A 20,250-nucleotide genomic window follows, 5' to 3' on the forward strand; every position below is an offset into this window, starting at 1 on the left:
CTGTGGCCCAATGAGGCACCCCAACACTCAGAGCACCTCCCCAGAGGGAGGAGGATGCGAGGTCAGCAGGCAGGATGGAGGGTGACATCAGAGAGCACAGGGCCCTACTGAGGCAGCGGTTTATAAAGCTCCCGAGGTAACGGGGACCATTCCCACCAGCTGGGTGGATCCACCCTCAGATGTGACATGTGACTGATCTTTCACAAAGTGGTCCCTTCCTCTGGTTTCCAAAGCCAATTCTGAAACTGCCCTTTGCCCTAGTGTCTCCTTTGACAAACCCTTTCACAAGACCTGTGAAGGAGACAAACATGCTGGCCAAGAGGGTCACAGAATTTCAGGGCTGGAAGGAAACTCTGAGGTTGTTTAATCTACCTCTTTCCTTTACAAAAGAGAGCCGGTAATGTGCCCAAGGCCACAGAGCTGGGCTGTGGCAGGCCATCGTGGGAGCCGAGGACCTCTGACCAGCTCTCCTCCCCTTACACCCCGGCTGCTACGCCTCCCTTCTGAGGAGGGCAACACCAAACACCACCCTCGGGGCTTGGACAAGAGCAGGACTCAAGAAAGACAGCAGCCCTCTTTGGTGAGCCCTTACTCTCCTCCAGAGTAAGGAGTCCATAGATTCACTCACTGAGTCCTCACAGCAAGGACTCTACACCAGGTAGATTCCTCTATAGTTAACGCTTCTTGTACAGGTCAGGAAACCCGTGGCTCAGAGAAGTGAGGTGATAAGCCTACAGTCACAGAGTGAGTTTAAGAGGAAAAGCCAGGGTGTGACTCTCACCATCACTTCCCTGTGCTACCTCTGAGACACACCACCATGCTCCCAAAAGGCCTGGCTGCCAGGTGGGGCCTCCGAGCCGGTGGGCCTCTCTGACACAGGCAAAAGTGCTGATGAATAGCAACTGGGGGTGGGAGCAGGGGGGTTGGGAGAGCAGAATCAACAGCACACAGGGCTAGAGATGTCTCAAGCTGGAGGGAAAAATAAATTGTTGAAAGTCAGCTAAAGTCACCTTGGTAACTGCTACAACACACTCACCCGGAACGAGGACATCAAACCCAAGTGCAAACAGCTTTAAAGAAATGGAAAAGAACTTAATCATCTGAAGAATTAATGTGACAAGTGCCCACATTTACACCTCCCACCAACCTTCAATCATTTGAAAACGTACTTTAATCTTTTAAAAGAAAAAAAAAATTGCAAAATGCTAGATGTGCCGTCCTGGAGCTTGGGTATTTCCGGCATGCTGCTTCAATGGAAACGCGGCTGCTCCACATACACACACGCAGGAGCCCAGCTTTTTGCTGATTTGTTTTTTCTGGACATCGATGCAGAAGCATGAATTATTTGTGTGGGCTGGGTGAGGTATTAAATCTGCAGCCGACACAGGTTTGCAATGTTTTGCATGGTTGTCAGCTTAATCTTAGTCATAAAAAAATAAGTAGTGTGCTCGCCAGCGTGGCCTAATTTTTCAGCTGGGCTGTTTTCTCCCTGAGTTCCTAGCAGAGGGGAAGGCAGAGGGCTGGAAGGGAGAATGGCTCCTAGGGAGGCATGGAGGCCCATAACCGCTGGGGGCTGCTAGGAAGATGGGGCCAGGGGATGAAGGATGCTCCGGGAGGCAGAATGGCTAACAACATAGGTTTGGGGTCTGAGTCCCATATGACCTTGGGCAGATAACTTAGCCTCTCTCTAAGCTTCACTGTCCTCTCCACGGGAAGAATAACAATACCCTTTCCTTATAAGGATGAAATGAGATGACCCAGGTGAAGCATCAAACAGCGCCTGGGATATAGTAGGTGCTCAAAACGTTAGCTGGCTGCCTCTAGAACTCTACCTGCTCCTCATGCAGGAATGTTGATAGCTTAATAGAGACTTATTTGCCTTTCCCCTGGGCCCAGAATCCAACTGCCTCTGGCCAAGCCAGTCCCCCATTCTGAGCAAAGGTCCTTGCCCTGGGCTTGGAAGAGGGGACTTCTGAGATGGGGAAGCAGCCACTGTGGGCCCCAGGCAACCGGTGGTGTTCTGGGAAGGCCCAACTACAGGCCAGCAAAACCCCTTGAGGCCTTTGTTCTGCTGAGAGACACGCTGGCAGGACCGCCTTCCTACACAATCAGCACAATCAGCCTTCCTGCAATTCTCATCTACTGGTCCTCAAGTTGCCGAGAATTAGTTTAATCCATCCTCCATGACAGCCTTGTAAATCCTCGAGGCTCTCACAGACCAAGAGGAGTTTCTCTTTTCCAGTATTTGCAGCCCCAACTTTCAACTATATTCTTAAGATAAGGTCCTGAAATCTTCCATTCATCCAAGTCACTCTCCCTTGGATTCGCTCTAGCTTGTCAAAGCCCGAGTGTCATGTCCAGAAGTGAAGTGTCACGTGTGGAAATAAATACAGTATGTGGTTTAACCAGCAGATCACAGAAGGACTGTGAGCTTTCTCGTTTGGGATACTTTACTTCTATTAAAACTGTCATCAAATTGTCTATTCTTTGTAACCTCAGCATACTACCAACTTATACCACACTCCCTCTGTCAACAAGATCTCCCTCAGGCTTTCTCGCATGGACTGAGCTCAGACCTCTTCCGCCCTAGCTTGTATGTACTCTAGAGGATTTGGAGCTTAGAACAGAAATCTGCATTATCTGGCTAGGGTGTCAAGCAGTCTGGATACTTCTGAAACCTGACTCTGGCACCCATCATATTGGCACTCCCCCTGACTTCACATCACTGACAAAACTGATAAACTTGCCATCGATGTTCTCATCCCAGGCTTTGATTAAATAGTGAATAGGACAGGGCCAGGCAGACAAGCTGACAGACTGACATCATCACTCTTTGGGTGTGCTCATCCAACTGATTATAATCCACCCAACCATTCCATCACTAAGCCCCTCACCCTCCTGGATGCTCTGTATAGACATTTCTCTGTCTTGCCAGCAGTGATGTCAGAAGACACTCTCAAAACATCTTGCTAACCCCCCACCTATACAAGGTCTACAGCACTTCCTTTATCTACCAAATAGAAATAGGTTAAGTGTTTCTAAAAAGGCAGTGAGGATGGTCCGGCAGGTCTGACTCTTTGTGAATGCATGCTGTCTCTCAGGCCTCACTGTTTTTCCTTAGAGAGTGTTCACAGCCTACTCGCTGAATAATCTAGCCCAGAGTTTTCCCTGTGAGTTGACACCAAGCTCACTAGTCTAGAGAGTGCAAGATGCTTTTTGCATCTTGAAATTTTTGAGTGCTTTCAGTCTGTCAACACCTCTCTCCCATTCCCTCAGAGATTACTGACAACAGCTTCCTGAATCTCATCTGCCAATTTGACTGGTATTCTGGGGTGCAATACATGTGGACCAGGAGATCTGAAATCATGGCTTCAATCCTCTTATCGATGCCTGTATGACTCTTCCTAGTCTAATAACCATTCTTTTTGAGATGGAAGCACAATATAAGTAGAGGAAATTTTTGTTGCCTCTCTGCCTCTGATTAACATTACTCTGTCCAAACAATGGGGCCTAGGTTTTCTTCTTCTTGTCCCAAACAGAACTATGAAAAACAAAGTCCTTTTTGCTGATCATAGCCCTTTTTTGCAAGACTTAATTCTTCTTGAGTTTCAGCTTTTCTTGATCCTGTTCCTTAAAGTGTCTGTTGGTATAACATACTTCTCTCTCCAGCTTTTGTTCAAATTCTTCAAAAATATTCTGAGTTATGTAAAGAATTCTCTACATATCTCTACTGGTCCCCAGAGGTATTACACCTCTTTTTAGTTTTCAGGGGACTTTCTGCAATAATAGTATTAAGGGGTACCTTTAACTGAGTGCACACTATGATGCCAGGTCCTATGCTAAACCCTTTATATACTTTATTCCTTTCATTTCTATAACAACCCTATAAATAGGTATTATTTTTCCCATTTTACAGATGAAGAAACCGAAACTCAGATACTTAAATAACTAGTCCAAGATCACACAATGGGCAAATAAAGGGCTGAGACAAACACCCCAGGTCTTCCTGACGCCAGCTAAAGTGTAACCACAATATTTTTCCTTAAGAGCCTCCCATCCCTCTGAGTGGTCTTTTCTTCTGGGGTTTCAAAGTCCATGAAGACACATCTATTTTTTTCCCCCCTGAACTCTTAAAAGAATTGCTTCCTAGAAGCCATGGCAGGGCTTCCCAAAGGGTATTTGATGGAATTTTAATTTAAGAGAAGCTTCTAGAAGAGCAGATGTGGCAAAGGCTGGATGCAATACACTGCATCTCAGATTAAAGATTCGTAAAATGTTGGCATTTCGAAGACTCTGAGGAGGACTACAGAGGGCAAAGGAACCAGTTTCATTTTGTGTAAGCCAGTGTCTTCCAACCTTAGCCACAGGAACCCCTTTTCACTTAATCCCCAACCAACCTCCCTAAAAGGCTGTGGGGACCCTCCCTCTGGGGACCACTGGTCAGGCAGTGCTCTGACAAGGCCCAGGGTTTTCCCTCCTGAACCCTGCTCTGCCCAAGCGCTCTTTCCCAAGGCCCTGTCACTCCCACTCCATCAGCTTCCTTGCCGGTCAGAGTCAGGTGCACAGCCGAGGCGCCTCGTCATTTTCTTCACCCCAAGACAGATGATCTCAGGAGGCCTGTCAGACACTTATACGATGCTCACCTTCAGCTCTCAGCCTGATGCCGGGGAAGCTGAAGTTCTTCTGAGTGACCAGGGCTTACCTTGGTGCCAATTTTCTGATTTTTACCTGGAATTTTGTGTCATTCTTTCTTTTTACTGTGCAGGGCAAGCTGTAACAGCTCCTACAATATCACTTCTTTGACTTTTTTTTTTTTACTATTCTTTTTTTAAAGTTGAAAGAGCCAAATAGTTCTATAAGGTTCATTACAATAGTCAGCAGTCTTCCCATTCCCCACTCCTTGGAGACAACCACCGTCATCTCTGTTAGCTGATTCTTTTGGTATTTTCCTCAATACCTCTAATATACTTTCTTTCTACTTCCTGGTATTCCCTTTTCAGGCTTTATCTATTGACTTGCTGCTACAGAAGATGAGCTTCTAGCTCCCTTCCATCCCACCCTCCCATCTTCCCAAGATAACTATATTGTAAGTTTGCTTGGCTAAGTATTAAGTGTTTACGTTATTATACTAATGCTATTTACGACTGAGTCATGTAGTATAATATGATTACTTTTCCTTTCTAGTGTGATTTTTAAAATTATTTATTTATTTATTTTATTTTTGGCTGCATCGGGTCTTAGTTGCAGCACGCGTGATCTTTCATTGTGGCGTGCAGGTTTCTCTCTAGTTGGGGTGTGTGGGCTCCAGAGCACGCGGGCTCAGTAGTTGTGGTGTGTGGGCTTAGTTCCCCTGTGGCATGTGGGATCCTAGTTCCCCAACCAAGGATCAAACCTGCATCCCCTGCATTGGAAGGCGGATTCTTAACCACTGGACCACCAGGGAAATCCCTAGTGTGATTTTCTATTTTCCTTGTATTTAATAACTGTATTGGTTTTCTATGTGTTTATTGCTAATTCAATCCTAAACTAATGACCAATGGCCTATAGATTCTCCCAAGACTTTCAAATAGAGCAAATATTTATCAATTTTATCTTCTTTTTAAAAAATTAATTAATTAATTTATGTCTGCGTTGGGTCTCCGTTGTTGCGCGCGGGCTTTGTCTAGTTGCGGCAAGCAGGGGCTACTCTTTGTTGTGGTGCGCGGGCTTCTCATTGTGGTGGCTTCTCTTGTTGTGGAGCAAAGGCTCTAGGTGCGTGGGCTTCAGTAGTTGCAGCACACGGGCTCAGTAGTAGTGGCTCGTGGGCTGTAGAGCACAGGCTCAGTAGTTGTGGTGCACGGGCTTAGTTGCTCCGCAGCATGTGAGATCTTCCCAGACCAGGGCTCGAACCCGTGTCCCCTGCATTGGCAGGCGGATTCTCAACCACTGCGCCACCAGGGAAGTCCCTCAATTTTATCTTTTTAAAGACACTTCTCCAGGGGCTTCCTTGGTGGTGCAGTGGTTAAGAATCTGCCTGCCAATGCAGAGGAGATGGGTTCGAGCCCTGGTCCAGGAAGGTCTTACATGCCGCGGAGCAACTAAGCCCGGGCGCCACAACTACTGAGCCTGCGCTCTAGAGCTCATGAGCCACAACTACTGAGCCCACGTGCCACAAATACTGAAGCCCGCGGGCCTAGAGCTGATGCTCCACAACAAGAGAAGCCACCACAACGAGAAGCCTGTGCACCGCAACAAAGAGTAGTCCCCGCTCGCCGCAACTAGAGAAAGCCCACATGCAGCAACAAAGACCCAACACAGCTATAAATAAATAAATAAATAAAACTTATTTTTTTAAAAAAAGAGTAGCCCCTGCTCGCCACAACTAGAGAAAGCCCGTTTGCAGCAATGAAGACCCAAAAGAGCCAAAAAAAAAACAAATTAAATAAATAAATTAAATATCATTAAAAAAAAAAAAAGACATTTCTCCAGAGGATCCTTCCGAACGACTCTAGTCTGAACTGTCTACCTTCCGTTTTTGCAGCACAACTGTCGTCATGGGATCACCCCTTACCTTCACACTGGTGATTCCTCTCGCCTCTTTCTCATGTTGGATCCTATTTCCTGCTCCCCGTATGTCTTCCTCACTCATTTCGATGGAGCATATCCTCTAGCAGATTTCACTTTTTTAGTATGCTTCTCTCTGACCTGCCACCCTCAGGGGTTTTCAGGCAAATTAAAACACCAGCTTTACTCTGTGCACTGGTATAGAGACTTCCAAGGCCTTCTTTCGTTATTTTTTCCTGTGAATTGGCAGGCAACTCCTCCACTTTTATCTTCTTTTACAGGCAGTACCCAGTGGTGAAGAGGTCTGGATCTGGATTCAAACAACCCAAGGTTCAAATTTTGGCTCTGAACTTTATTAATCTTGGCTCATTGACCCAAAATAAGTTATACAATCTATCTAAGCCTCCGTGTTCTTGTTTGTAAAATGGGGACAAAAATAGCCCACAACACAGGGCCTGGCACATGGCGATACTTAATAAAAACTGCTTGCTTGGGACTTCCCTGGTGGTCCAGTGGTTAAGACTCCGTGCTTCTACTGCAGGGGTTCGATCACTGGTCGGGAAGCTAAGATCCTACGTGCCGCGCGGCCAAAAAAACAAAAACAAACAAACAAAAAAACCTGCCTGCTTGGTCACAGAAGCTGTCCAGCCCAGGATTCTTCCTGTATTGGGAGCACTGAGGACTGGTTTGTGGATGGCTCAGAGGCACACCTCAGTAATTCATCAATTGATCTAAATCTTTCCATGTCTTTCTTTTTTACTACCTGTCTATGTAACACATCCTATATTTACACTTTCCACTGTTTAAGGGGACTTTTTACATATCCTAACACGCCTTCTCTTTCCAGTGTCAGGACAGACTCCTGATTTCCAGTGCTGCACAGTTTATAGTACAGGCCCCTGTTCACCCTACCCACACTTCACAGATTGACAGAACCATATCCATGTTTCCTCTCCACCCTGGTCTCTACAGACTGAAGAGTCTTAATTTTTCCATTTTAGCCCCAGGGTATTGGTCACATTCTATCAATGGCAGCAGGTGTGGAAAGGAGAGGAGCCCAACCACCGAGACTCCTTTTAGCCACAATCCCAGTCCTGTGACAGTGATGACGTCTGCACTGGCCACACGACTTGGGGCCTTTTCCTTGGGGACGCCCGGGAGCAGGAACCAGGGCACCCGGGTTGGCAACTATTCAGAAGTGAAGTGGGTTTGGCCTGCTGAGCCCAGCTCAACCTCTGGCTTCTGCCGCTAGCTTGGGAGATTATTCCTTTTGCTTTCAGATTGCTGACGAAAGCTCTGAACTTTCCAGAGAAAGAACCACTTGCAGGTTTCCCTTCAGAGCAGGACTGGGACAGGGTGTGGGTATGGGTGAGGGCACCAGCTCACCTCCACAGTTACTGCTACCATCTGAATTTGGAAAAATTATCTGATGAGGATGACACACGGAGTAAAAGGCCTTAAAAGGTTATTGGTAAACACCAAAAACCAAATGATGAAACGCAGTATTTTCACAGTGAATATTCCAAGGATGGAACGTGATGATAGAACAGTGGGACGGAGTGTGGGTGAAGAAGACAGAGTGAGGAAAACTTGTGTTAAGGTTGGTGGATTCCTTCATCAACTATTAACTCCTCTGGGCACCAGGGACCGCCACCCGCAGCCTTGTGGTCTGACTCAGGTGGGAGACTAGGACCCCTGCTCTCCTGAAAGAGCCTGCTCTAGCCAGAGCCCTTGGCTTCCTGGTTTCTGAGACACTGAGTCATTTCCTCTCTCCAGCTCTCACCTTTGAGCCTTCCTTTTCCCTTCCCTGGAGAAGTGACTCACTACTGAAGTGTTGGGTGACACTGAGGATCAAGGATGGGTGATAAAAATACTCCTGATTGTGCAACTTGAGGAAGAGAGATGCAGTTTGGATTGAGAATTCAATGTGCCGGCCATGAACTCTGAGGCTGGGGTGTTAACGATGGCCGCTGCTTCACCTCTTTGGGGAAGTAGAGCAGAGAATGGAGTTCAAACAGAAATTCACCCAGGCAGGACTGCTGTGGAGCCCTTGTTCTGCCCTTTAAAGTGTGTATTTCCGAGAAAGGCACATAAAGGCAGGCACTTAGCAAGACAAATGTGGATCACAGAGGCCTGGGCCCTTCCTCCCATCAGCCCTGTGGGGCCTGGCTGGGGCCCTGAGAGCAGGGCTGTTTCTTCTTGGGTTTTTCTCTCCAGTGAAAACAACCGTACTTCCCCAGCGTGGGAGCGGTGAGGGGCGCCAACATGACACACTCGGGCTCCAGGCAGGCCACTGCACTGACATGATAGAGCCCTTTGAGCAGGGTTACCCAAGACTGCCCTGCATGCAGGAAGTGATGGCAATAGCCCAGCTGTTTTCCCAGATGGAAACTCACCTTCCTTCACCCAATTCACTGGATGCAAACGAGATATTTTCTTCTTCTAATTAATCTTCATGGGTCTCATGGGCTGAGCAAAACAAAACACAATTTTCTCTAAAGGATGACTCTTTGGCCAGGTCACAAGCTATTCAAGATGGGAACAGAGGCAGCATGGCTACCCATCCAAAAGGCTAAAGAGATGGGAGCAGAGACACTCATAAAAGTGGGGAGAAATACATGTGTGTTTTGTGTGCATGTTGGGGGAAGGGTGCAGCTGAAAATGTCACAACAGGAGAAATCATGCTACAAAACCTTAATTTTCCAGAAAATTAAGGCAACAAGCAAAAAAAAAAAAAAAAAAAAGCCTTAAAAGCTGCTGGTGCAATTCCAGAAGACTGAGAAACTTAGCTCAGCGATGACGGTTAGTTTGCTTTTTTTTTTTTTTTTTTTTTTTGCGGTACGCGGGCCTCTCACCATTGTGGCCTCTCGCGCTGCAGAGCAGAGGCTCTGGACGCGCAGGCTCAGCAGCCATGGCTCACAGGCCCAGCCGCTCTGCGGCATGCGGGATCCTCCCGGACCGGGGCACGAACCCATGTCCCCTGCATCGGCAGGCGGACTCTCAACCACTGCACCACCAGGGAAGCCCTAGTTTGCTTTTTAAAGGTGCCGTAACTACAAAGTGTCTCTCCCACAGCCAGGAACCTTCCCCCCCAACACATGTGCACACACATGCATGGGCCCTGCCCCTCTTTGGGGGGGGGGGTTATGTGACCCAGAGAGCTCCCTAAAAGTCCCCCAACCTCAATCAGTGACTCACTGGCAGAAGGAGGAGGAGGTCCTGGTACACTGATGCAGGTTCCCAGCATCAGAGCAAGTTTACACAAATGCAAACCTCCCCACGCAATGCACCTGACCAGACCATGCACATCCCCGGGGTCACTGTGGGGAGGCTGGGAAGCAAAGGCCAGACTCCACAGAACAGTCCACGTCTAACCAGGCAACCTCAGACAGAGGATGCCAGTGACGTTTTCTCCCTCGACCCAGGTCCTTATAAATGTCGGCAGGCACAGCCCTTAAGCCGGGCTCCCCTCAGTGGCACAGAGGAGTTGCTTCCCAAACTCACGCGGGCAGGCCATGGGAAGGGAGGCGCCAGCAAGCCGAAGGAGGCTTTTCTCAACTGATCATCTTGGGAAAAGCCAGATACAAATTTCACGGCTGGAATGCAGGGGTTGTGAAACGCTGGAAGAAGCCCCAAAGAGGGCCAAGGACTCCCCTTCCGGGAAGGCGGAAGGCGGTGGGAGGAGGGTTGGCAGGGGGAGTGGGAGAGGAGCAGTTACCCAGAGGGCCCTGCCTTTCTGGGAAGCAGGAAGTGAGGCCTCAAGCAAAAAAGAAAGAAATCCCCTAGCCCTGAAGTGGTGGAGGGGCCAGAGATATACGGTTGATTTTGTTTCTGAACATGAAGAAAACAAGGCTCTGTGTTAAAAAGTAATTCTGGTATAAATGAGACAATTATGACACATCTTGTTATCTCTGGGATTTGGAAGCACTGAGCCTGGCGGCATGTCTTCCCTAGAGTTAAATACAAACAGTAAGCTTCTAACATGGGGCTTTAGCCTTGTCCTCGGTGCCAAGGGAGCAGTCTCTACTCATGCTTTGACTAGTTAGAGGAGGTCCACCTATGAGGGTGAGAGACACAGTCTGGGGTGTCCCTCACACGGTCCCTGAGAATGGAGTAAGGAGGACCACACCATGTTAATGGCTGAGGGACTGCCCTAAGTGCCACCTTTTTCTCACCTTGGCCAAGTTACTTATCAGCCTCTTTGTACCTCACTCAGTTTCCTCATCTATAAAAGGGGGATAATAAGATTATCTACTTCACAGAGTGACTATGAGGATGGTATAAAGCACTTGCACCTGATCAGTGTTAGTCGCCATTAAGGTGGGAAAAGATCAAGTGCCTGATTCCCTCAGGTAGGCCAGAGCCCAGCTGCTAATACTCAGGCTCCACTGGCTCTTCTGAACCTCTGTTCTATCTCCACAGCCTTCTCAAACCACGCTCAGGCCCATAAGACTATGCATCAGGGCCCCAGCCCAGAAAGCCTGACTAAAGGAAATCGGACACGAAGACACAATAGGGCCCATGCCGGTCACTCCCCCACAGGGAGAGGAGCAAACACTAGTGCCAGCACATTTTGGGTTGGCTTTCTCAGTCACAATCCATGCGGTTTATCTGAAACCGGGTCAGGTCCCAGGGTGGGCAGCACAGATATTACAGTCGTGCGTGCTAATCTGAACTGAGGCCGCCGTCATCGATCCTGAGGTGACAGGGAGCTGGAGACTTGAGGGAGGGTTGGAAAATGTTCTTGGCAAAGGAGGAACCATTTCTCAACCAACTGCTAACAAACTGGTAACCAGCACTGACAACCTTAGAGGAGACATTCCGAATCCCTTCAGACTGCAGATTCCAGCACCTTGGAGACGCGACTGGGTCCTTGAGCTGCAGGGAGGGGAGATGACCCCAGATGGCTGCACCTCTGATCTATTCGCATCCATCTCTCTGCAGCTCAGCCAACTCAGGCCAAAGAGAGGAGGCTGCAGCCTCTGCCCTGAGTCTACAGATAGCCCTTGGACCAGATCCGATGCCCCACTGCCCAGTGGGCTGAGTCTGGGCTGGACGTCTGCATCCAGGAACTCTGTGTGCCTTACAATGTCTGGGGGTGCAGCAGCTGGAAGTACGCCCTAGACTGGGAGTGAGATCTCAGACTTGTCCCAGATGTATAGTAGGGGCAAGTGGGCTGCCTCCACAGGAGCCCCTGCCCTTCTGCCCAGAAACCCAGACCTTTGGAGGTGGAAGGGCCATCTCGACTGAGACTACAAGTTATGGGGCAATCTGCTTGAGCCTTTAAGCCTTCAATTACCTCCCGACCTCCCATCAGTGCCAGTGGGGCTCAGAGGAAGAGGCCAAGCTCAGGGCACGCGAAGGAGTATGGCCCTGGGACAGGGTCCAGACTCACAGGTGGAGAGTTTCCAGATGCCCCACGACTCAGCCTGGCCATCTGCTCCTGCCAGGGGAAGATGGTGCCTTAAGCCAACTCCTTCAAGGCGGCTGGCTGCAGAAATCCACTGGCTGGAGTTGAAAGCTGCTTGGAGGTGGCAGTGGAAGCTTCTCCAGGCTCTTGCAAAAGGCCTCTACTCTCATGGCTTCTGGATGGCAGATTCTTCAGGTTGGCCACCTTGGGCAGCTGGAGTAACTCTCCCTACTCCACAATCTGCTCCCAGGTTACAGCCTCGACTTTAACCAGCCAGGCCTCCCCTGTTCCATCCCTGTCAGCTTCTTCACCTGCTTGTTAAAATTCCAGGGCTCCTTCGAGGCCCGTCTCATGTCCTTTCTCCTCCAAGAAGCCCTCCCTAACTACTCCAGATCATGCTGACTTGACCCTTCTGTAGCACAATAGATCATTACCATTTCTGGGGATCGTGGATGAGCAACTGGAGCTAGAATTCAAAGGAACTATTTCCAACAAATTACACCCACAGCCAGAATCATGCCAATTAATTAACTGTTTCAGTTCATGTGCCCCCAAAAGAGCCTACACCTCAGATGGCCCTCTGGGTCCTGAGCCTGCCACACAGCAAGTGTGTAATAAAGACTTCTTAGAAGAAGGACGGATCACCCTGGTCTTGCACGAGTGGTCCGCCTCCCTGTTAGCCCAGGGCACAGCAACTTCCTCTCTGGCAGGCAGGGTTCCTGCTCTGGGCTGCCAGCTCCCAGGCATCCCCTGCCAGCAGCTATTCCCTAGAGTTGCCCTGGGACTAAGGGCAGAGGGGGGTGCCCAGCTCCAGCTCTGCCCACCATTCGCCCCCATCAGAGGAAGACAGGTCAGCAGGAAGTGGATCTGACCTCTGGGGTGGTCACAGTCTCTCCTAAGAGCTATAGGGGCTCTTGGACAGACAGCACAGGCCTGCAGAGGACTTCCCTTCCCTGGGCCCCATGGAAGGGAGGCAGGAAGAAGGGCCTCAGCAGCAGGCGTCCAGTCCGGGGCTGGCCAGACAGGGAGGCCCCTGGGGTTGCAGCTATCAGCCGGAGACCAGGCTCCAGGAAGGAAGGAAGGGCAACTCTGGCCGAGGCCGAGATAAGGAGGGGAATCGTGCTCAGCACAATGGGCTCCCACAAGGCTGGGAGGCCCCAAGTCAGATTTTGCCCCAACTTGGCCTCCCATCTGCTCACACAGCCTATGTAAATATTTACTGTTGTTTATATTTCTGGTCCGCTGCGTTCCCTCTGAGGCCCTTACAACCCACAGATCTGTGTGCCCCAGAGACCCTGAGTCCATCCAGCAAGGCCTCTGGGCATTGTTCTCTCTCATGCAAGCCACAGGGACAGGCCCTGAAGGACAAAACTGCCCCCTTGTCCCAGTCCCGGGACACTGCTGTCAGGAAGTTAGACTAACCCCTCTGTGGGCAGGGCACTTACGGGGCCCGGTCGTGGGTGAGGCCGTTCTGCCGCTGGGGGTTGATTGGCGGAAGGACGGGTTTGCTGTTGATCTCAAGTCCTCTCCTCAAGGTCTCCCGGATCTGCTCCGTGTCTGCAATGACACCATTAAGTTACCTGATGGCCCTCTGGGCCCCCAGCATCCCCATCCCTGTCCTTGGACCCTGGCTCTGCTGATGGGCTGGGGAAAGGCCCCCACGAAGGCTGGTCTTGAGGCCACTCTAGGCATCAGCTGTGCGATCTGAGTGCAGCATGAGGACACAGAGCAGACGAGGCATCGTGTGCTCTGGAAACATCTGGTCTGAAGAGCACCATTCTTGAGGAAGACAAGGAATGGCCTCTGGACTGCAGAAGGGCACTCTCCAAGGCAGGGCTCTCCTCCACTGTCCTTTCCCATCCTGTGTCACAGGCCCTAGGCTTACCCTTAACATGGCTCCAGACAGTGACTCACAAGACAGCCATTGCCCAAGACCACCCAGGGATTCTACCCACTTGATGGATGCCAGTAAGGGCTGCGAGTGCTCTGCCGTGAATGAGCAGGCATCCCTTACACAAGTTCCTGGGTTCTGGGTGGTCAGCTGGTATCTGGCCCTGCCACCCCTTCCCCTTGGGCCGGGTCAGTGGGATACTGAGTCATCTCCCCACCTTGGTACTACCCCAGGGAACCCTGCCTCTCCACGGGTCTGCCAAGGGCCAGAAGGTGACAAAGGAGTCCCCTGGTTGAATTATTTCTTTGCAAGGCGCTTTTCTGGTCTTTGGGGTGAAGCTTACTAGTCTGGTCCCCTATATTGAGATTTTCATCTAAGATTTACTTCTGCAAACTGCAAACACACACAAAAAAGCAAATTAACGTTTGTTGGTTAAAGGGTGGGCTTTGAGGATAGAAGTGATTATTCACTTTTCTAGTGTTTGGCTTGTTATAGTGGCATGGATCTTACTTTTATAATTTTTTAAAAAATAGCCAATGATGGTTGAAATTTTGGACAAAACTGCGAATCCCTCCTTAAATTAGCTCTTTTGTCAAAAGCAACTGAATGATTCTAATAACTGTACACTCTCTCAGAATCTCCCCAGGGCTTGGCACGTCATTAGAATAAGCAGGAAGGAAAGAAAGGGGTCAGATATTTGCACTAGGGGTTTAAGTTGTTTTTTATGGAAAGAAAACCTTTTATAAGTGCGGTCACATGCGCTGGTATTTTATTCAGGATTCTAGGTATCTTACTCTTCAAAAGTTAAGAAAAGGTGGAAGAATTGAAAAAGGAAGTAGAAAAAGCAGCTGTAATCACGTCTGTGTAAATGGCCGCTTTTCCTTTGGAGTTAGTTAGGGATGCCCTTTCTTAAAAACCACAACTGTTTCGCTAACCAAGACCAGCATGGTAAGCTTCCAACAGGGGAGCCATATCCTCCTTCCCCAAGGCCCCCCGACAAAATGCAGCAGGTAAGGGTGCCCTGCCTACGCCCCTTACGTTATCTCTGCAAGAGAGTGGGGTGGGGAAGTGTGCAAACTGGCCTCACACTCAGGCCTCTCTTGTCTGAGGCCTGGGAGGGCCCAAGGCCAGAGTGATCCTCAGGTCTGGCATGACTTTCAGGCTAGAGCTGGGCCCTGTGTCAATTCTGTGGGTGGCCGATGCTTGTTCTCTTGCGTTTGGGTGGACTATGGCTGTTTCCTGTAACTGTTCTAGGGCTTCCACTCACCTCCCTGACCTCAGATAGCAAGGGGCAAATCTAAAACACAATGGTCACTGCTGGAAGTGCGATCTGAAATACACACAGGAAACACAGGAGAAACGGGTCAGTAAAGCTCCCTTCATTCCACCCTGCTGAAGACCTCACTTGCTGTTTAAATCCTGCCAGGAAATACTGAAACCCGGCCTGGGGAAAGGGAAGGCGACGGCTCCCACCTTTGCCAGAGAGCCGCCGGGGCTGAGTACCGATGCAAATGCTCCGGCTGTCCTCGTCGTCCTCGGGGGGCCGGCTCAGGTCATCCCAGGCACACTTGGCGCTGACACCGCTCAGGTTGGACCCGTCCGTCTCAATGCCTTTGTCAACTCTCTCCTGCTTGGAAAGAGTCAAAGAGCCGGAGTTCCTTCAGCGAACCGGTGGCCCAAGGTCACCACCACCTTTCCCACGTTTACTGAGCCCTGGTAAGAGCTGAGCACGGGGCAGGGGCCAGAAGAGCAGGGTCTCTGACCTTATTCTGCCCTGGTTACTAACGCATGGCGGTCTCTGCCAGCCACGGGTCTCCTCCAGGGGAACCAGGAATTAGGGGAGCCGGGAAGAATGAAAATCCCAAGGGAAGCGTCTCCTCTCCCATCAGCCTTCCAGTAAAGCGACTGTCATTACCCGCTTCAGAGCTCCGACTCTGCCCACCCTGTGCTGGCCCGTGGAGCTGATGTGGCAGAGCCAGGAACCACCCTCCTGAGGAAAGGCACAGTCCTTCCTCTCCTCACTGATCACCCGGTCGCTGCTCCAGAGGCCAGGGTGGACGCCGGCCACAGGCGGGAGAGGCGGGGACTCAGCCCAATTTCTCCAACTCCATACCTGCAGTTTTCTCTTCCAACAGCAGAGGGTGTGGTCACACAGGGAAGAGTCCCCAGAGAGCAGAAGGGCCGGACTTCCCCTTGCTGCATTGCTGACTTGTTTGGCCAAGAATTCTGGATGGAGATTCTTTTCCATTTCTTAGACTGAAACGGGGGCCTGGAGGGCAGTGACCATCTTTAGACCCCACCAGAGGCCCTGCCTTCGCACAGGCCTTGACACTTCTGAGTCCAAACACTCTCCAAATGGCCTCAAGGAAGAGCTAAACACAAACACCTGGGATTTCTGGTAAAACAAAGTTGTGATGTTGGGTTTTGGATGAAAGGTCATCTGGGAGGCTCCCGCAACCTTGTTCATAAACAGTCATGTAGGCCAAACAGAGCTCCTGAGTTAGTACTTCAGTAAGAGTCTGCTCCTCCCTGTCTGGGGAACTTTCTCCCCGTGGCTCCACAGGCTCTGAACAGGCCTGCTGCTCGGCCAGGGAGCCCATCCAGGGAAGCACAAGGTAAGCTTACAGAGGGTCCTTATTTTTTGAGACCAGTCAGCAGGTGGCCCTGGCCCAATGCCTCCTTCCCATCAATCCCATCCTCCTCCTCTCCAGTGCTACCAGCAGCCTAGGCAAAGCTGGGGATTCTGAGCAGAGGCGTGGGAGGCTGATGACAGGGAGTGGCTCTCTGTGCTCTAACCAGGGGCGTGTGAGCCCTAGTTTGCTTGGGGTGGAGTCTACGCTTTTCCCTCTCCACTGGCCACCCTGAGGCGTCTCACCTAAGCAAGGAGCTCAGGACACCTCTTGGCTCAACAAGCTCAGCCCACTTACTTTATGAGTAAACAAGAAAGGGTGAAGACGCAGAGGAGTTCAGAGACTTGTCCACGCACATAGCTAGCTAGTGGTGGAGCTTGGAGCAAAGGACCAGGAGCAGCTCTGAAACAAACGGCCTGCAAGCAAGCCCCGGAGACACAAGCGAGCACACAGGAGCTCCCACTGGGTGCACAGAGCGCCCAGGAAAGGAAGCTGGACTTTCTCACCAAGGTGCCCCTGCTTGCTTTTTTTCTTTAAATATAATCCTTCTCTTTATAAATTTATTTATTTATTTATTTTTGGCTGTGTTGGGTCATCGTTGGTGCGTGCAGGCTTTCTCTAGTTGCGGCGAGCAGGGGCCACTCTTCGTTGCGGTGCGTAGGCTTCTCATTGCGGTGGCTTCTCTTGTTGCGGAGCACGGGCTCTAGGCATGTGGGCTTCAGTAGCTGTGGCTCACGGGCTCCAGAGTGCAGGCTCAGTAGTTGTGGCGCACGGGCTTAGCTGCTCCACAGCATGTGGGATCTTCCCGGACCAGGGCTCGAACCTGTGTCCCCTGCATTGGCAGGTGGATTCTTAACCACTGAGCCACCAGGGAAGCCCCCCCTGCTTGCTTTTAAAGAACACTAGGCGCTCTGGGTCCTGCTGGCTGGCCTCAGGGGCGCCTGAAGACTAGGGAGGAGAACTGTTCTCAGCACACAGAGAAAGGATGGGCTGCTTACCCTAGTAGCTTAAAGGATCAGGTGCTTTCTTAGCACTTGGCACCTAGGACAGGGGCCAAACAACAGCCCATGGTGCCCCGTGCTGGATCCCAGTGTGGCTGCAGAACAAGGGCTTAGGGAAACATAGCCTTTGTGGTTCCTGGTTCTTGCATAAGCAGAAGCTACAAAGAAACCAAGTTTAAAGTACAGATAACAGAGGATATCCTGGCAGCAACTGGAAAGCTGCAGTGTTCAAGGCACTAGGAAAACAGAGGAGCATCATCTGTGAATGAGTAGGGCTTCTGCCCAAGAACTCCCAGGTCTGCAGTAAACAGCCCAGGAACTGCTGGCTACATGTCCGCCTGCTACCTCTCCTGGCCACCTCCCACCCTTCCTAAAGGACATATAACTCCTGGCAGCAGCCTGTGGCCTACCAGATTTTTGCAGAGGCATAAAATGTTCAGAGATGGCAATGACCCGCAATGGGCAGGGGCAAAGGAGAAGGAGGCAGGCACATGTCAGGCACATTATTAGCTGTCTGCGGTTCCTGCTTCAGGAGCTGCCAATAAGAAAGGAAGTTATGCTCTACGTGGCTTTCAAAATTCACCTTCATACAGAGTGCTGCTTCTAAAAAACCCAAAGACAACACTGACACTCTGTACAGGTGGGCCACAGTGAGTGAGAACTGCAGGCCTGTGTGTATAGAGACTTCCTTTTATATATGAAGGGATGCCAACCTAGCCAGGGGAGGAGCTCGGTATCCGACTACCCAAGATGAAAAATGTATCTAAAAGGGGGATGGGATCATTAGACCAATCAGCGCTCCTCCCTGCAGCTGGGCTGTGGAGTCACTATCACCTGTCCTACTGTTACAGGGTGGCGGTGGCAGTGGGGTGGCTTCCTGAAAGAAACTCTGTGTTCTTCTAAGAAGGGGAACATGGCAGGATGAGTACTGGGCAAGAAATATCCACTATACTGATTTTCTTTCCTTGCTAGTGATCTGATTTTCTGGTCAGGTTTATTGATGTATAATTTGCATTCAATAAAATCAATCCTTTTAAAATGCAAAAAAACATATGTCTAAGACAAGTTTTCCTGGCCTGAAATCTCTGCTCCCTTATGTGCTCTGCAGAATTCAGAGGACAAATTCCAAATCATGCCATATTTCTACTCACTCACAAATAAAGCTCCTCCGTTTTCCCAGGATGAAAGCCAGTGTTATTTGGAAGAAGCCTAGGCACAGTGTGCTAGAAAGGTTTTCCTCACTCAAGACATACTTGCAGGTGTGGATCGATCTCAAATATGGTCTCTCCCCTCCTCATGTCAGTTATCAGCCAGGGGCCGCCAGCGCTGTGGACAAGGAAAGGGGACAGGATGGTAACTGAGGGTCTGGGGCTGATGGGCTGGGTCTACATCCTGCCCTGTTTGCTGCCCCCAGCCCAGAACACAGGGGATCAGTTAGTGGCCAGAGACAGTCAGGGAGAGTGATCAGGAAGCCCCAGTCTGAAAACCCAGAGCCTGAGCAGCAATGTAAGGGGGCACCCACATGTGGAGAGAAGGAGGGGTTCCCAAGCCCAGGCCCAGGGACCCCGCCCCCATCTCATAGTGCAGGGATGTACTCACATGGGTACTGTCCGCAGCAGCTCCAGGATGCCCTGCCCATTCCACTGCTGGGCTGCGTGGAGCTCCTCGGTGCAGACGCCAACAATCTGAGACCCCGGGACAAAGATGCCATTGTGCGTTAATGGCCATTCCTCCAACCCACCCGGAAGGTCAACTACCCAGGCTCTCTTAGTATCACCAAAGTTGGGGGACCACAGGCAGGATCTGTGCTCAGGGGCTGATGTGTCCAAAGTGGGATGGTTCCCTTAGGAGGGAACAGTGGCCTGGCTAGCAGATGGATGGGTCCACACACAGGGCACTGAGGTCTGACCCTTGCCCTGCTGTGATGGCTCAGGGGTCTGGGCGACACAAAGCCTAGCCCTAGACTGCAGAAGAGAAAATCAGGGCCCTGCCAACTCAGGATGGGTCCCCAGCCCATGTCTCTGGAAGCAGGGAGATGCTCCTGCCCAGTCTAGGATCATGGGGGTTGTAAACAGAGGAGATTTTGAGACGCTTTAAGCTTAGCACGATGACCAAAGGGCACCAGCAGCTCACAGAGAAGCTCCCTTCCTTATCAGGGGCTGAGCCTTTGAGTAAATCTCAAAGGAAACAACTGAACTTCCACACAGACCCCACCAGGATCACAAGCAGCCCGGGTGCAGCTGGGGTAGGTGCACGTCGTCCCTTCCGGGTAAGGGAAAGTCCAGTCCAAAGCTGCCTGCTGGGAGGTCCTGTGCCTGTGGCTATCTGGGTCTTACGAGTTCACAGAAATACCCTCCCTGCTATCCACTCAGTACAGCCATCCTTTCCTACCCAAATGGCCCCTGCCCCTGCCCCCTTACCCCATCTCAGCAGGTTAAATCAGGCCATCCGAATCTACCCAACAAACCATCAGAGGGACTAGAAAGTGGAAGGAGACCACAGGAAATCTCTGTTCCCTCACTGCCCCACCCAAGCCCTCCTGTCCTACCAGGAAAGGCTCAAGCCCAAGTCCAACCTGTGCCTCACCTGGAGGAAGGTAACCACCCCAAACGGTGTCTGCACGGGCTGCATCTGCGGGTCCTCTGTCAGCAACATGTGCTGAATTCTCGACTCACTGTTATCCAAAGGGCTATGCCAAGACACGTGGTCCCCGCTGCAGAAGGTGTTCTCTGTGGACAGACGTGAGGGTCCTCAGCGACCGAGGCCCTGCAGCCA

The 20,250-nt window shown here is 50.7% G+C and overlaps 1 protein-coding gene across 2 annotated transcripts in view; it reads right to left on the reverse strand.

Moving 5' to 3' along the window:
- Positions 1 to 20,250, reverse strand: part of SUFU (SUFU negative regulator of hedgehog signaling) — a 108,578-nt gene that overhangs the window by 15,461 nt on the left and 72,867 nt on the right. Inside the window, exons 4-8 of one of the 2 annotated variants that reach the window (XM_067709529.1) lie at positions 20,062 to 20,204; positions 19,075 to 19,160; positions 18,729 to 18,801; positions 15,318 to 15,471; positions 13,399 to 13,510 (exon numbers count right to left, since the gene is read on the reverse strand). In XM_067709529.1, coding sequence (XP_067565630.1) covers positions 13,399 to 13,510; positions 15,318 to 15,471; positions 18,729 to 18,801; positions 19,075 to 19,160; positions 20,062 to 20,204 — 568 coding nt within the window. Of the gene's footprint in view, positions 1 to 13,398; positions 13,511 to 15,317; positions 15,475 to 18,728; positions 18,802 to 19,074; positions 19,161 to 20,061; positions 20,205 to 20,250 lie in introns of both variants that reach the window. The other variant, XM_067709528.1, reaches the window with a different exon arrangement.

Source organism: Pseudorca crassidens, chromosome 16 (genome assembly GCF_039906515.1).
Source record: "Pseudorca crassidens isolate mPseCra1 chromosome 16, mPseCra1.hap1, whole genome shotgun sequence".
NCBI classification, from domain to species: Eukaryota; Metazoa; Chordata; class Mammalia; order Artiodactyla; family Delphinidae; genus Pseudorca; species Pseudorca crassidens.